Genomic DNA, 18,524 nt, shown 5'->3' on the forward strand with positions numbered 1-18,524 from the left:
ATGTACCGTTAAGAAATAAACACTGAAGTAACGTAAATTCTTAAATTGTGATAACAGTTAGCCTAAATCGGTTCAAAAAACACCAACATTAACATTATTAAAAAATGACAATTTAATAAGCAAAGCATGCATCTCAAAAATACAAGCTATATCACATTCAGACACATGGAAATTGCTCTTTTCAGAAGAGTTGGGTGGCCCTTAAAAGGGCCTTTGGATGAATTAGCTCAGTTCAACATTTAATACTCTTGTGACTGGGAAGATCCCTTCTTTCCAGATTTGCCGGAGCTGGCTGCAGCCTGGCCAGTCTTCTTGGGCAGGAGCACGGCCTGGATGTTGGGCAGAACACCGCCCTGTGCGATGGTCACTCCGCCGAGCAGTTTGTTCAGCTCCTCGTCGTTACGGACGGCCAACTGGAGATGGCGAGGGATGATACGAGTCTTCTTGTTGTCTCTTGCGGCGTTTCCCGCCAACTCGAGGATCTCAGCAGTCAGGTACTCGAGCACGGCGGCCAGATACACGGGGGCACCGGCGCCCACTCGCTCAGCATAGTTGCCTTTACGAAGGAGACGGTGAACACGGCCGACGGGGAACTGAAGACCGGCGCGGGAGCTGCGAGTCTTAGCCTTAGCGCGGGCTTTTCCTCCGGTTTTACCTCTTCCAGACATGTTGAATGGCTTACTTAACTCTTCGCGTGTGCAAGAAATCAGTACATTGGCAGTGAAACTGCTGCAGTATTTAAAGACTGGTTGAACGTTCAAAGCATAGTCCCGCCCACACATTTGATTGGTTGCGCGAAGGGAAGTACAGACCTGATTGGTTGTCGGTGGTGAAACCAGAGCGGATGTAATCCCCCATTGGCTTGAACTTGCAGTGCATAAACAGCGCAAAGTAACGAACCAATCAGAGTGTATCTGAATATGCGAGAGCTGATTGATTCGCTTGGTTCGTCTGCGCTAGTATTGGTCTTTCTTTACCTCAATCACATTTCGGCGGTAAGTTCAAACCAATTGAACATATTCCCTCTGAATTTTAACACAGTTTGACGCAAAACCAATTTTTTCATTTGTTTAACCCTCTCATGTACACTTATTGTGACGTAATATTTTATAGATTTAATTCACTCAATGTAAATGTCTTTAAAATGTGATTTGTATGCGATTTCTTTAAAATGCACAATGAATTAAATCACTTTGTCGTGATGTGACACTAAAGTGATTCAGTGTGCATTTTAGATAAATTCACTTTTAGCTGATTAATAATGGGAAATAAGAAAGGAGGAATGGTTTTTCAAAAATAATTTATTCAGAATAAATTAAACATCAAATGAACAACAATATAAAGCTCCGAATACCTCAGAAGGCCCAGCAGCAGCACCTTCACTTCAGATTGTTCGCTGTCATCACAACATTTTGCTCATACATTTTTCAGGCTTTATGCTCCAAAATGACTATAAAGCGCTGAGCCATTGACTCGTGACCTGCAATTCACTGTATAATTGCTAAAATGCTTTCCTGTAGCTATTATTTTGGTTAGAACACCCTTGCCTTTATTATAAGTTCAGGTTATTTGGAATGAAAAACAAAAGTCTGAGAATTGCATTGAGTCGTATGGGTGGGGAACCCCAGCAGACTATTTTTTAGTTTAATAGGCGTCTAATAGACATCTAAACATAAACAGCTTGGATTAGTCAAAACTACACTAGTCGTCAGATAGACAGACTTTATATATGTAGTCATTAATTTCTGTTTATTTGATGACTAGTCTAGTTTTGGCCTATTTTAGACGTCTACTGGAGTTTCACTGACAGCCCTTTATTTAGCCATGAGGACTGTTTAGACGTCTATTAGACATCTTAAAAAGGGAAGATACTGCGAGAGATTCTTTAAAGGGACAGTTCATCAAAATGATATTTGATTGGGGGTTTCAATCCTGTTTCGTGCAACATGAAGAGTTTAATGCAGATAACCAGCTTCAGTTACCACAGCATCTTTATATCCATCAAATGAAAATGAATGGTGACCACGTTGAGTAGGAGGTTTGAGTATGAACTACTCCTATATTTGACCTTACATTACCAGAAAACAACAAAGCCTCCTGCTTAGTATTACAATAAAAAGCTACCACTAATAAAATCTACTTTATGTATTTGACGTGCAAAAGACCTTTATTGCAGCTCACTTTAAATAAACGCGGTTGTGTGTTACTGGGGCAGCGCCTGTTCGGTTTAAAAAGCCATCTCTGAAAAAAATAAAGCGATGAAACTTATTATACCTTTTATATTAGCCCCTGAGGTTTCACGTGGACCCTGAAAATAGCACTTTCCCACTGCAGATCCAGCCTGATGCATCTCACGAGGTTGTAGATTTACAATAATTCCTGGAATAATTTATAAATATGCACAAATGCGTTTTTTTGACCTGTAGTGTGTCCCTTTTGTCAAACGAAGGGCTCGTGTTTTACAACCAAAACACACAGACAGACGTCATTTAGTGCGATATGTCTACAGTAACTTATGAACGTTTCCGTTTCTTAAACGAATAGAAACATCGTTATAAAATATTACTGAAGCCACGATGAAAGTCAAACGTACCACTATTTGAAAACAGGGAATCCCATCCCTTGATCTAAATGCTATATATAGCAACAGCAAAACGAGAACAAAGCTCACAGCATGTCCTAGCATATCACACTCTCCGGATACTCCTAATGAGCGCAGGAGAAATAAACCAGTGCAGAGCAACAGTAAACGATACACAAACATGATTAAAAACGACAGAAAGAGAGCTCCCCAGCATTGTAAACAATCAGAATAAGATCCAAAGTGCAAATGATGAAGTAAAATAAATAAGAAAAACGACACAGCGACAGTTTGGAGGCTTGAATAGTCATTGGTCTCTGTCGCCCCCTTGTGCTCAATAACCGCATGACGATCCCGTCCATTTTTGGGGTTTTCCAGTTTGTTCGCCTGAAATCATCCAGAAAAGCAACATTTTGTCCGTTGTATCAAATAAATTAGATAAGCAATGCATCCATATAAATCCTTTTATTTTCCGCATTTATTGGCGTTTCCATTAACGCCAAAGCAAGGCTGGCTTCATAGGTATATAGTGTGGTCAGAAGTATGATATTACTGTTTTAGGTTGTGGACAATCAGTATATAACATAAATAACTTGTTCTGAAGAAACATAAAGCCAATTATTCCACATTGATTTGACTGGTGCCCGCACCGTGTCTCTTTCCTTCACTTTTCTTTTCCCCATTTCCCCTCTAGTTGTCTGTAGTGTTGGACCCGCCGTTGGCTGTACTTTTGCCCTTTGTCTTGGATGAGCGAAAGGAAAAGCGTTTGATGAGGCGACGAGAGAAACTTCCAGATTTCTTACGGCTGGTGGAGGAGCAGGAGGCCGTGGAGGAGTCATTGCCCAGGTTAGAGATGTCCTCGTGAGACTGACTGAAACTGGCGTCTTTCTCTCGGTTTTTCCTCCGGAAAAGCAGCTTGGTGCCACTGCGGAGGAAGCCCACTGAAACAGAACATGCATGTTCATCAATACACAACAGTAAATATATAACATATAACACACAATACAGGTCGAAGGTTGGAAACCTTAAAGCAAACTTGGTCCAAACTCGGTCCTGGAGGGCTGGTGTCCTGCTGAGTTTAGCTCCAACTTGCTTCAAAACACTGGCAGGAAGTTTCTAGTATATCTACTAAGAGCTTGATTAGCTGCTTCAGGTGTGTTTGATTAGGGTTGGAGCTAAACTCTTCAGGACACCGGCTCTCCAGGACAGAATTTGGATATCACTGCCTTAAAGGGACAATTCATTCATTCATTCATTCATTCATTCATTCATTCATTCATTCATTCAATCATTCAATCATTCATTCATTCAATCATTTGTTCATTAAATACTTCATTTTCCTTCGGCTAAGTTCCTTTATTAATCTGGGGTCTCCACTGCAGAATAACTTAACCGCCAACTTATCCAGCATATGTTTTACACAGCGAATGTGCTTCCAGCTGCAATCTGGTAATGTCTTTTGACTTGTGGGGGAAACAGGAGCACCCGGAGGAAACCCACAGGGAGAACATTCCTTTCTTAAAGAAATTTTTAAGAGAGCTGAAAACCTGCAACCATTGACTTCCACAGTATCTGTTTGTCCTACCATGGACGTCAATGGTTACAGGTTTTCAACTTTCTTCAAAATTTCTTCCTGTGTGTTCAACAGAAGAAAGAAACTCAAAGGTTTGAACCACTTGATTTTCATCAACAGAACTGTTACATGTTACTGAAATAAGTATAAGAGGGGTCTGACATTGCATGGCTGAGACTGTATGTCTCAGCTTGCATTTGCAAGTCTGCAACTAGATACTATTGGAAATCATCACCATGTTAATTTGTTGCTCAGGAAATAGTTCTGATAATCCGTGATGAAAACAGATTTATATTCTTGTGCAATCCATGATATATAATCATGCAAAAATACTAGTACAAATGGTTCAAGAAAACAATAAGTTGTTTAAGACTAACAATAAGAAGATACAATAGGTTACAATTAGGGATGTCCAAATCCGATTACGAGATCAGAAATGGGAGCCTGATCATGCAGTTTCAGACGCAATCGCAATCTGACGTTACCTTCAAATCAGGATATAGATGTATACAAAAAACAGCAACGTGTGCAGCATGACATCACTTTGTTGCAGAGATGCTATTGGTTAAATGCCAGCAAATTAAAGCACGAAAGAGCAAGTATGTCTGCAGTCTGGAGGTATTATAAAGTTGATGACGACAACATTGCCATAGCAAACTGTGAGATATGTAAACTTGGGATTGCCTGCTGGGTATTTTAGGGTGAGGTGCTATTTGTTTTTATATTTAGATTTTTGTTATATTTACTGTTGTACTAAAGTCCAGAAGTGAAGAATTTATTTGATTTATTACTTAATTGTTCAAGCTACCTCACAGAATTCAATTCAATTCAACTGTTTATTGTCATGTGCACAGTAAGGAAACACGTTTCCCTGTACAATGAGATTCTTACTTTGCCGTCCACAGTGAAGTCATACACACAACATACACATCATACACATAAATACACATATATACACAGACCGTGCTATATATACACAGAAGTGCTCTGTTTGTTAACATAGTTGTTGAATGTTAAAATGAGGTTAAGTAAATAAAAAATAAGGATCATCCTGGATCAGTTTCTTCACTCTTTTTTTATTCTTTTTTATGTATTATGGAAGTATCGGATCGGGTTTCTGTATTGACAGATACTTAGAATCAAATGATTAGGACTCGGACTCACAGGCAAAAAAACCTGAAAGGGACATCCCTATTTATAATGTTGCAAAATATGTTGTTTCAAATAAATGCTGCTATGTTAAAATTATTTGATAAATAATTCAATTTAATTTATCTTTATTTCTATAACGCTTTTAAAATGTAGATTGTGTCAAAGCAGCTTAACACAGAAGTTCTAGTAAATTAAAATTGTGTCAGTCCAGTTTTCAGAGTTGAATTTAAGTTTAGTTCAGTTCAGTGCCATTTATTTTTCACTGCTGAAAGTCTAAACATTGAAATAGAAAGTAATCCGTGCAGTTTCCAGAATAATATGGAATATATTTCCCATTCATAGTCATACAAACCATTGTTAATAACACTGCACTTTTATTGATGCTAAAATTCAGCATTGAATAATAAAATTATTGTTGCATTTTTGATCAAATATATGCAATCTTGATGAGCACAAGCGGCTTCCTTAAAAATGTAGGATTTATATAGGATGTATATTTGTCACCTTTGTGGTCTTTGAGGCTGCGTGTCTCCAGTGCGCCGGTTGATCCCGTCTCCGACTCCGCGTCATCCACTGAAGGTCGCTCTGAGGCGTCAGACGGCGTGGTCTCGTCTGGCTCCTGGTGTGTGGATGCTCCGTGGTGGTTCGGGGCTCCACTGGGAGATTGAGCCCCCTGTAGGGCTGCGTCCATGGCTGCAGCGTAGCCCACTGATAAGGCTGAGTCATCCTCAGTAATGGGCACCTGTGGGAAGGACAGAAAATTAGTTTTAACATGTACATGTCCTGCAGGCACAAGAGCACAACATCTCCAAAGTGTGTTTGCAATAGCGGCTCCACTGTCAACCTTTCTGCGAACTCTGTTCCTACAGACAGTGAACTTGAAACTCTTTAAATGCTTTGACATCTAAAGCGAGGATCCGCATGTTCTGATAATGTTATTTGAGACGCCTGTGCTTGTGATGACTTTTAGACTTACAAATGTTTTAAATGAATAGTTTAATGTGCTGTTTAAGGCAAGATATTGCAAGTGAATGGTAAAAAATTTTTTTTTTACTAAGTTATTACCACACTTCACCAGTTACAGTGGGGAAAATAAGTATTGAATGTCATGTTTCTTTTCCTGGAAATACCATTTTCTAAAGGAGCTGTTAACAGAATTGAACCAGATTTTGGTAAAAACACAAATTATACAAACATAAACTTAAAACTAAACAAAAAAAAAATCTGCAAAATGAGTTGAGTAATAACAATGAAATGGCACAAGGAGAAAATCTAAACTATCGAAATGTATTTAATACTTTATATAAAAGGCTTCTTTTATTATGGCTGTTTAAAGACGACTCGTATATGGAGAAGTCATATGAATTGCCTAGGTGTGAGTTTTTCCACAGACTTCAACAGAGAAAAAAATCTTGATGGTTCTGTGGGTCTCGTCTATCAAACCTGAGCTCTATTTTGTATTTTCTATTTGATTCGAGTCAGGTGATTGGCTGGGCCATTCTACAGCTTGATTTTCTTTCTCTGAAAACGTTTGAGAGTTTCCTTGGCTATGTTTTGGATCATTGTCTTGCTAAAATGTCCAATCTGGTTTTATTTTCATTATCCTTGTAATCTAGATTTTTTTTGTGCTGAAGAAGCTGATATTACTTTACAATAACGAAGGGCAGAGGTATTCTGAATAACTACTGAGATATGTCAGCTGCTGTCTGGGCTTTCACTGCCTTTTTACACCTCCCTTTCTTCATGTGTTCAATACCTTTTTCCTGTGTCATTTCATTTTATTACACATAACTTCATTTTTGAACTCATTAGATTTGTTTTCTTTGCATAAATAGATTTCTTTGTTTGTTACTAACATCCAGAGAAAATTTCAAGTTGACAGCACCTTTAGAAATTTGTTTTCTGAGAAAAATGGTGACATGTTCAATACTTATTAGCCCCACTGTAATTACATTATGATCTGCAAACACTTTTTGTATTACATGTGTTTTTGAAATCTGAACACTCGACAAAGTCAGGTTCAAAATAATTTTTCTTGCATATTAGATCTCTCCATTATTCTGAAAATACTGCAAATCCAGAATATAAAAAACAAAATAGCCAGAAAATAAATTACAACTTGCAACTTTTTGCAGAAAGTTGGAGGTTCATTCCGCTGTGGCGACTCCTGATGAACGAACTTTTTGTAAAATGAAATATATAATAAAATTGTATATTATCAAGCAAATTGTGTATCATTCTATAAAAAGCTTGATAAATGAATACAGCTATAAAGTCCTGCTGAATTGGTCATATATGGCTCGGTGCAGAAGAAAAAAAATGTCTGTAGAAAATTGCATTGTAATTCGATTCTACAGAAATAAAGAGTAATAAAAGAAACGCCCTGTATTATAGATGCTTTCTTTACATTCGGCTGAAACAAAAACAGTTTGTTTTGTTTTTGCCTGTTGTGTCTCTTCTTATATTTTTTAACAGTGTTCAAGATACATCTATGACAATTTGCTAACTAAAATGATTTTGCAAGCCAATTTGCTAGCCGATGATGGTTACATCAACATTGTGCAAGTAAAAGCGATGGCTTAACAAACAGATTACCCTTGGGAGCTTTAAAAAGACTGCTCTCGTGATCGTTTCCCTGGACGATTATCTCACTGTAACCAAGATGTTTTTATGAAGGGTCTATTTGCATGATGTTTAGGCTCTGACCTTCGACACCCCAGATATGATGAGAGTGCTGCGTTTGGTTGGCGTCTTCTTGGGTACCTTACTAGCAGACTCTGTCAGCTGTCGAATGGCTGTTTCTGCTACGGGATCCAGCCCATTGGGAAGGGTGCCTTCTGCTTGGAAATAACACAGAGATACAAACACATCGGAATACTTTTCTGAAGTTCGTTCAAATGACACTGTAAAAACAATAATATAACAATAAAAAAAATAAATATTTAAATATAATATAATATAATATAATATAATATAATATAATATAATATAATATAATATAATATAATATAATAATATATTATATTAATATAAAATATTTATAATAAATTAATTTTATTAACTAAATAAATATTTGCAAAAATACACAATACACCACATTAAGTTACTATCATGGTCTTGATTTTCCATTAATATACATGTTTTTTGATTAAAATCACCATTTTTAAATATTTTCAATTATTTAATCTACTTTTAAATGAGAATTATCTTTTAGAAAAAATATTTGGAGAAAATGACAACAGGTCAATGTAGAAGTCCCAATGTATAATAAATAAAGTAAATGTCTACTCAAAATAATTGTGGTCTTTTCTAAGAAAAAGTAAAACATGGATATTTTTAGCTTTATCATTTTCTAAAAAATGTATTTAATTCCTCATTACAGAACCAAACTTTAGCAGTCATTATTCCATTTATCAATGTCACATGATCCTCTAGAAATCATTCTAATATGAAGATTTAGTGCTCAAGAAACATTTCATATTATTTTTTTATAAATGTAAGAATTCTTTATCAGATCATTCAAATTAGGCCTGCATAAAATATTTTAGAGTTGATATCATAATGTGATCATTCACATTAGTCACATCGCAGGATCTGCAATGTTGAGTCCGGATTGTAATTTATCATTTACATGGGTTTTTGAGCATCACAGCCTAAGAAATTGTAGCATTTGTAACTTCAATAATTATTAATTTTAATGAATTATTTATAAAACAAAGATAGTACTACTTTAAATTTGATTTATTCAATTACTGTATGAGTAAATACCGTTAGACTCCTCGGAAAACAATAAAACACCTTTTATTTCATTAGTATTTTTTTCTTTATTGCGTTTTTCTATGATAGACTGTTTATTGTATTTTATGCAGATGCACTTCTTTACAGTACCATATTAATAAATGTAAAAATGATAAATTCTCTCCAAATAGAGATATTCTAGTCATCTGGTGAAATTGTATTCATATTGCAATATACATTGCAAAAAAACTATATATTACAATTTCAGATTTTCCCTAATAATGTGCAGCCCTAATTCAATCAACAGCACTTTTTGTTACAGATAATACTGCAATATTACCAATAGGTTTACTGTAATTTTAGACCAATTTAATGCATCTTCGACTAATAAAATCAACAACTCCTTTCAAGTCAATCTGGCAGAACCCAAACTCTTGAATAATAGCATTGAATTTAATGTGTCTCTCACTGCTGGGGGTGCCACTGCCACTGGTGCTCTGTAAGCTGTTGGTGAGCACGGTGGGAGGCTTTTCAGTCACCTCCACCTTTGAGGGAGATCTAGACGGAGATTCGCCTGCCGTTTCAGAGGAAAAACTGGATGATGCAAACAGAACGACAAGTGTATTTGCTCTGAGTGTTCCTTTGTCAAGCTTTACCTAGTTTTCGGTCCAGTTTTAGTCGTGACTGTATAGTAGTGACAGTGGTGACAATGGTGCCGTCGGGCATGATGGTGCGGTCCACGTCCACCTTTTTAGAGGGAGTGACTGAGGAACGCAGAGGTGTGGCGTTCTGACATACGCGAAGATCACCGGACTCCACATACGCCAGCTATAGATACACAAACATCAGTATTAATATAGCAGAAATAATTACAGGGTTTCTACAGGTTTCACTAAGTCAAGTTTTAAGACCATTATGAATCAATTTTCAGACTTATACAGGGCAAAACGCTAAAGATTTTTCTAATGGCTAATGAAAAAGATTTTTACTTGCCCCATTAAAATTGAACTTAACCACATTTTAAATGTTTCAAAACAAGCTACCTCAAGTTATATACATTTGTTTTCTGCATAACTTGAAAAAAGAAAGAAACAAAAAAAAAAATTTTTTTTTCAATGTTTTTTTTTTAGATGAATTATTGGTTGTAACAATTGTGTAGCTTTACTAGGACAAAGAAAAATTAAGACCTGTATAAAATGATTTAAGACCTACAACACCATATTGCAGTAAATTTTGATGCCAAAAATTATGTTTTTGAAAAGTTAGACCTTTTAAGACTCTGCAGACACCCTGTATTTATGTTTATTGGCATTATCAGCTTGGCAGATACATTTCTAAAATTGAACAGCATGATATCATGAATAAAATAAACTAAAAACAGACCAAATGATTAAAAGCAAAATGGCTTTCAACTTTATTAAAATAATTATTATTAATTCATATGATTATTTATTCATTTAACTTTATAAAAAAATCTGTAAATGTGACCACTGATGTATAGTTTGTTGGGATAGGCCAAAATTTGACTTTGGAATCTGAAGTTTCAGAAAAATCTAAATATTGAGAATATTGCTTTTATTAAAGTAAACATTATTTTTTAGTAATATTTTATTAAAGTTTAAATTTAAATTCTTAGCAATGCATACTTCTTTTCAAAAATTAGGTTTTGAAGTAAGGAGTTCAGATGCAAAATCTTACAAGTGGCATCTACATTTTTCTTCTAAAATGTGACGTGTGTGTAGGATCAATAATGTCACTTTTATGGCAATGAACAGGTTTGTTTTATTGCCTTTAAAGTGAAACAACTAAACATAAATACAGAAGACAGAGAAAAATATGCTTATTTTAGAGGACAATTTCAGATAGTACATACAGTTGAAGCCAGAATTATTAGTCCCCCTGAATTATTAGTCCCCCTGAATTATTAGCCCCCCTGAATTATTAGACCGCTTGATTATTCCCCCCCCCCCAATTTCTGTTTAATGGAGAGCAGATTTTCTCAACACATTTTTAAACATAACAGTTTTAATAACTCATTTCTAATAACTAATTTATATTATCTTTGCCATGATTACAGTAAATAATATTTGACTAGATATTATTAAGACAGTTCTATACAGCTTAAAGTGACATTTAAAGGCTTAACTAGGTTAATTAGGTTAACTAGGCAGGTTAGGGTCTTAAGGCAAGTTATTGTATAAGGATGGTTTGTTCTGTAGACTGTCAAGAAAAAATATAGCTTAAAGGGGCTAATAATTTTGTCCCTAAAATGGAGTTTACAAAAATTCAAATATCTTTTATTCTAGCCAAAACAAAACAAATAAGACTTTTTCCAGAAGAAAAAAATATTATGAGACATACTGTGAAAATTTCCTTGCTCTGTTAAACATCATTTGGAAAATATTTAAAAAAGAAGAAAAAATTAGAAGGGGGCTAACAATTCTGACTTAGATAACTCAGATAGCAATATAACTCTTCATATATTTACAGTAGGAAATTAACAAAATGTAAATGGAAAATGACCTTTACTTAATATTGTAATGATTTTTGGAATAAAAGAAAAATAGATCATTTTGACTCAACTAAGCAGTTGGTAAGTGAGCGCCCCCTTGCGGTATTATCGCAGAAAGGCTATAAGTCACTTAACAAAATTTATATCTTCCCATTCCCACACAGACTGCTGACTCACTTGTATCATTCAACAACTAAAAACCCATCTCTTCCGCAATCACCTACACTTGCTGTGAACAAAACCTGGACCCCCTCTTCTCTCCCCCATCATACCACATGACAACCTCAACACTTTATGCAATTCCGAGTGTGACACACACATAGGTGAGTGGATTTGACAAAACACCAGTAGAAACACTCTCTCTGATAAAAACACTCCCCTCTCCTATCTCTCTGAGCGCTAACAGTTCCTTTGTATAATTAGCACTTGTGTATAGCCTTTTCCTGTTTTAAGTTGCTTTGAACAAAAGCGTCTAAATGTAAATAAGACTACATTTTATGTGACTAAATGTAAATAAGAACTTATTTAAAAGTTTGTTTTAATAACATAAAAATTAGGCAGTCCAAAAAATATATGTTTTTAAGACAAGTTGCATAAGTAGTATTGACATTTTAGTTCTTCACCATATAACATTGTAAGCTTAATTTATATACTCTAATTTTAAAAGGAAAACTATGAGTACGGATATAAGATTAGGGTTCGTTGAGCCACAGATATCCATAAACAATCCCTATATGTGCTATTCTGAGCTGAATTTGCCTGTGTGTTTACAAACATAAAGATTTATGAATTATCCTTTTGTACCATTAAGATAACTTTAGCAAAAAGTAAAGTGTGAACTAACGGGCTAAGTTAAATAAAGAAATAAGTCAGTTATCTAGTTAATCAGAGACAAGGTGAGCGTTCAGTTCACAAGGCAGACCACTGTAATAAGATATGTTTTCTATTAAATTATTCACATTGACATTTAGAACAGGGACTTATCGCAGTGTTTGGAAAAGTGAACACAAGACTGGTGGAAGCCTTAAGCATTAGCACTATCACAACACTGTATTATCATTGAAAGTAACCTATACATATGTATACTTTAACACATGCAAATCATGTAGTGGCCACCCAATCAAGTCAAAGCTATAAATCCATTCTAAATATAACCATTCATATATAAAATTGGTAACACTTTATTTTAATGGTCCATTTGAGTAATAGTAGACTGTCTGCTTAAGTTGATACTGCTCCTACAACAGACATTTACTGACTATAAGAAACTTTGCAAGTACATGTCAGCTTACACCAACTCACAAGTCTACTTATAATCTAATGAGAATTATTTGGCATGCAAATACAATGTAACTTAAATTCAACAAACGGACCATCAAAGTAAAGTGTGACCAAAATATTAATATATTATATGTGGGTTATTTTTTAACATCTGAAATGAATAATGAATTAACGTCAAGCAAGCTCAAGATGAGAGATGTGTGGTTAAACTGCATTTACCACACATGCTGGTTTTAGATGGAGTGGATTTTTCTTAAATCTTATGTTTGTGTTCATTTTTTTTTTATTTAGAGTACTGTTAAACATAAGGGATTTGTTGTAGGGTGAGGGGACGTGAATGCAAGTTTAAAATGTTTGCAACTGCTTTGTTCAGTTTAAAGTTATTTTACATAATTTTATTAAATTCTAAAATAATTTGCACATTCACGCCACCATTCAAAATTTTAAATGTTAAAATACGATATTAATATTTTCTAAAAGAAAAGTTATTCTTCCAAAATAGAAACTATTTAAAATTATAAATAGCTTTACAGTCACACAGAAGAATTTTGGAATTTTAAAATGTAAAATCATACCGTGTACATACTTTTGAATGGTAGTGCTTTTGTTTGGGGGAAAAAATATAAGAACTAATTAATCTATTTCATCTCCATTCTATAACTTTTACAATTTTTAAATGACATTTCAAAACCTATTACTATAAATATCGTGCAGAAGAGAATTTATTCAAAGATGTTAAAAAAATCTTACAAATCCCAAATGTCTCACCTCTAATGATACGATAGCGGTAGGAGCCAAACCGTGACCTGGAGCAATGGACAGTTTATGTTGTCCATTAGGAATTCTCTTAGAGAGATCCAATGCCAAAGAAGCATGACCAGGCAGAAACTCTACCAAATGGGAAAAAAAAGAAACAAAATCACTTGTAAATAAAATCTGCATTCAAACAACAAAGAAAAAAATAAATAGAGAAACGTTAGACAAACCAAACTAGAGGGGGAAAAAAATCATTCTCTAATAATCAATTCATTCAACTTTGCTAATATAATCCTGGGTGAGGGCACTGAAAAGTTACTCACGTTCCCCTTTGCTGTTTTTCTCCACGAGTCTCACTTTGAGTTCTTTGGTGTCTGGTCCTACATCCCTACATAGATAACAACAGACTTTGAGCAATCACATGTAAATAATTACGAAAAAACTCTGTGCGTTGATCCGGGAGTCATTGGGAGCCATTTTAAGGGCTGTCTCTATTGCATAATTCTTCTAGTGCACTGAAATGTTCCCTTTCTGAAAAGTCTCACAATGCACCGTAAAAATCAGGAAGCATTGACACTCACTGTGCTGCCTTAAGAGATGTTCTAAAGCACTAATTATAAATAACATAAGAACGATTAAAAAAGAGACTTTTTTCAGACACTGTTGTATATTTATATTTAACCGTAAATGAACAGTCTAGCCAATTATTGTGAAGATTAATTAAAATGTTACTGGTATATGAAACAATCAAAATATCTGTCTATAATGTACTTTTAAAAACGTTATTAAATGATTATGTGAAAAATATAGCTTGTGTTGTGTCGTCATCACTGTTCTTAGAGGTGTCCAAATTTGATTCTTACTTGAAACCTACCGATTAATCACCTAACAGCCTTCTTCTGTCATTAAAAAGCTGTCTAGTCTAATAACTGGGTTTTAGATAATGAAATGGCTGTATATTATGAATATTGTTGCAGACTAATATCCCCTTTGGCCCCACAGGAGCAATAATCTCTATGAAATGAGAATTTAATCGGCCATTCTGGTAACTGGCATCGCAGGAAGCAGCGATGTGTTGGGAATGGCTGTAATTAAATGTGCTAAATAGCTCTTTGTTTCTTTGGGAGTTGCCTGTTTTTATTCTAAGAGCCATTGGTTTAGCCGTTCACAGCTTCACACCTTCATTCATGACAGAAGGGCTGCCATTATAAAGCAGACTTTGATGAAAACACTTGATTGTGTCAAACTGAGCTGGTGCAGTTGACCTTTAAATGGAAGGTGTTAGAAAACCTCAGTGGATTATCAGTGGAGTCCTGCAGCACAGAGTTGAATTAAAAACAAATCTACGTATAAAAATGACCTTGTGAAATAGAAAATGTCATTATGAAAGAAACATTTACTTGTAATCTTCAAAATGTCCAACATGTCAACACCTCAATCAGAAGGTTTGGTTTAGTTTCAGTCTGTGTTGATCTGTATCTAGGTTTACAGTCACGTAATGGCAGAATGGCGTGCTTACAGTGTGAAGTCGTCAGTCCAGTGCAGGGCTGCTCCAGAACTGGGGGAAGGAGTGAGGAAGCCGGTTCTCCGTTCAATGGAAGGAGTGTCCAAGCTCAGCACGCAACAGAGCTCTCCTACATGAGACTGACATCCTGGAAAAGAAAACCCTTATGAAAACACTTCCTTCTTCAAGAACTGCTCAGATCTGGAGAACACACTCAAAAATATATTTGCAGCTTTAAACTACCTTGAAATTAGCTGAAAGAAATCAAATCTTGAGTTTTTTTCTCATAAAGTAATTGTTTTATGTTTAATCCACTTAAATTTGTTAAAGCAATTACATTAACCTAATCGATTTGTGTTGGGACAACATGAAGGAATTGTGAGAAACCCACACTAATTTTTTTAAAGCGTATGTGGAATGTCTGGATTTTAAAATAAGACAAGAAGTCCCATTCTGGGATCAAGCTGAATTGACAAAAATTATTGAATATTTATGGATATGAAGTGTATTACATTTAAATTGTCTGCCGCCATTGGTTTCAAATAATCTGTGAGAAAATTTAATGTAAAAATAAGGGTGACATAGCATTCCATCATCATTGATAATAGTAATTCCTTTTATGCCAGTTATGATATGGAGATGGTTAGGAAGCCATGATAGACAGATGCAAGTGGGCAAATTTGGAAAGGATGCCGGGATTAAATCCCTACTCTTTTTCCAAGGATATTCTGGGATTTTTAACAATTATAGAGAGTCAGGACCTCAATTTAACATCTGACCCGAAAGATGGATTCAGCATAATAAAGTCTTTTGGATGAGATCTTAATCCGAGGTCCTGACTCTCTGTGGTAAATAAAAATCCCAGGATGTCATTCGAAAAAGAGTAGGGATGTGACCCCAGCATCCTGACCAAATTTGCCCACTGGCCTCCTAACCATCCCCATATCATAACTGGCTCCTTCCCACCAATCAGCTGGTGTGTGGTCTGGCGCATTATGACTGTCATCACATCATTCAGATGGATGCGGAGATTCCCCCAAAAATTGTGCAAAGCTTTTCTGAGTGTCCAGAAAAGCACTATGTAAATGTAAGGAATTATTAATGGATTTTATTTGAAAAACTATACAAATTACTTGTTCTAAAAATACAATAAAATATTTTTTTATAAAGCACATATAAAAACAACCAAATATGACCAAAGTGATGAACATAGGAGTACTAACCTGCAGTTTATTATATAATAAGGGATTGTATATAATATGCTGTATAATATTGTAAATGCTAGACTTTTTCTTGCTGACAACCATGTAAACCCTAGCGGTTTGAAAAAATGCTGCAAAGTGTACAGATTTAAAAAAAGAAAACCAATGAATATTTTGGAGCTGAACAGCACTGATCTTTAAATAGAGTCTTTTATTATATCATCAAATGTTTCTATTTATAAATGCGCCTAGCAAAATGTCTTGGCATAAAAGCTATTGTTTCACTAAATGACATTTTAGTGGGTGTCCTCAGTAAAGAGCATGAAAAAGAAAGATTCGTAACTGCAAATGCCATGAGTGTCACGTTTTGTCTGGGTAAAATAATTTATATATTGAGTCATTAAATTTGAAGGACCTTGCTTACTGCGTCTCTTTTTTATATAAACAGACTACACTTTATCAGAGGTCACATTGGCGCAAATACCAATTTACCCAACAGCTAGTATTGACATTCTCTTTCATATCAGATATATTAGGTCAAATGTGCCACAAGCAAAACAAAATAGCACTACTTAGTGTGCCACATGGACTTGGTGCACTGAGAGAATGAGTATTATGTGATGTAAATTGATGTGGCGCACAGTTCAAGTGGCATTTTAGCAGTGGTGTAAGACAAAAAAAGTTATTTTAGCAACCTCAAATTTCTCAGGAAATAAAACTAGTCAATTTAAAAATAGATCAAACTTGTCTTTCTCAACAGCAAAATCCAAAAAATAAATGCTGAAACACTGTGTAAAAATGATCCAGTTATGCCTTGTTTTCATTAAGAAGTACAGTTCAGTACAGAACAGTACACACTGACCAGACTTGTGTTTCCATTGCCAATGGTACACTTACAAAAGAAAGTCAAATGAGCCGTTCACATATGGAGTCTTTTGCACATTCAAGTTCATTATTTCAAATGTAGATGAATAGAGAGAGGAAGCAACAGGTTCTTTGCTGCGTGCCATCATTGTATTAGTATGGTGTCGTGTTTAGGCTGTGTACTTAAAAATGGTGCTTCTTGTGTTGTCATTGTTGAATATGCATGTGACTATTCTCTGCTAACCTGTGTTCTAATTGTTAATTGTTAATCAGCAGCCCCACCCCCTTTGTGCCATACTGTTGGGCTAGGTAACTTATAAAAGGGGCCCAAAAATGGTACATATGGTTTGCCAATTTAATATTTCTGACAATGGAAACAAAAACAAAAAACAAAATCAAACTGTACTGTACCAAACTATCCTGCTCAATGCGAATGAGCAATTACAAGACATTTACAAATTAATACCATTAATCATGCTTTTACTGCAGTATCACTCAATGAGGAGTTGACTCATTAGTAGGGCCAGACGAAATCTGCGGACGTTTTTTGCTATTTCTGTAGAGAATTTTGGTAAAAATCTGTGGATTTCTGCGGAATAATTTTGGGAGTATCATAACTAAAACCTTAATATATGAAATAAAAAGTAATACCTTTTAAACTTTTAGTTAATGTTTAAAATGCAAATCCAATTAGATTCACTTCATTTGGTAAACAAAGCAAGTCTCTCATATAATACATCTACTAAAAGACAGAAAATATTACTGTACACACTGCATTGTACATAAATCAAATTAATATTTTAGATTAGTCAATTATATTACTGTAATTAATTTAAAAACTGGATAAATATAGATTTACATACATTTACTAAAGTAAATAAACAAAATTAATGATGGGCTAAAAATCTGTGAAATTCCGTGTGGGGCCTTCTCATTAGATATTAGTGGGACCGATGCAACTGCTCTCAAACGTTAGCCTGTACTGGTATCAAAATGTAATTGACTATTGATTAAACCAGCTACCATCAGCCCACAAAATATTGATGCCAAATAAATTAATATGAAACTAGTTGAATTAAATACAAACTCCTTTTTACCAATTAGTCAACTAGACATTCAGGCCCTGTTCACAATAATACATTCTAGTTTTAAAACACATACGTTTTTCTATGGGTACGCCTTCGTCCACACTTCAGAGTTTTTGACAGCCGAAAACTGAGCTTTTTTAAAACCACTGAAGAGGCCATTTTAGTTTGAAAATACTGCTGCTTCGTGTTCGTGTGGATGGGGAAAAACTGAGACATCTGAAAGCGGAGGCAGGGCTGCAAACATTCGCCTATCTGATTGGGGCTTTTTCCTCC

At 35.1% G+C, this 18,524-nt stretch overlaps 2 protein-coding genes across 21 annotated transcripts in view; both read right to left on the reverse strand.

The window, feature by feature from the left end:
- Positions 1–88: 88 nt before the first annotated feature.
- Positions 89–18,524, reverse strand: part of c2cd2l (c2cd2 like) — a 54,301-nt gene continuing 35,865 nt past the window's right edge. For 5 of the 20 annotated variants that reach the window (XM_073950769.1, XM_073950768.1, XM_073950767.1 and 2 more), the window contains 8 exons: positions 15,113–15,245; positions 13,917–13,981; positions 13,606–13,727; positions 9,701–9,872; positions 9,514–9,618; positions 8,013–8,146; positions 5,811–6,048; positions 1,284–3,522 (listed from right to left, as the gene is read on the reverse strand). In XM_073950769.1, the coding sequence (XP_073806870.1) occupies positions 3,272–3,522; positions 5,811–6,048; positions 8,013–8,146; positions 9,514–9,618; positions 9,701–9,872; positions 13,606–13,727; positions 13,917–13,981; positions 15,113–15,245 (1,220 nt within the window). In that variant the 3' untranslated portion in view covers positions 1,284–3,271. Of the gene's footprint in view, positions 3,523–5,810; positions 6,049–8,012; positions 8,147–9,513; positions 9,619–9,700; positions 9,873–13,605; positions 13,728–13,916; positions 13,982–15,112; positions 15,246–18,524 lie in introns of all 20 variants that reach the window. The other 15 variants (XM_073950779.1, XM_073950782.1, XM_073950780.1 and 12 more) reach the window with 4 other exon arrangements.
- On the reverse strand, positions 95–711 carry h2ax (H2A.X variant histone). Its single transcript, NM_201073.1, is given in 1 exon segment — positions 95–711. A coding segment is annotated over 1 exon segment (429 nt). The 5' UTR covers positions 669–711; the 3' UTR covers positions 95–239.

This window comes from Danio rerio, chromosome 5, assembly GCF_049306965.1.
Source record: "Danio rerio strain Tuebingen ecotype United States chromosome 5, GRCz12tu, whole genome shotgun sequence".
NCBI lineage: Eukaryota > Metazoa > Chordata > Actinopteri > Cypriniformes > Danionidae > Danio > Danio rerio.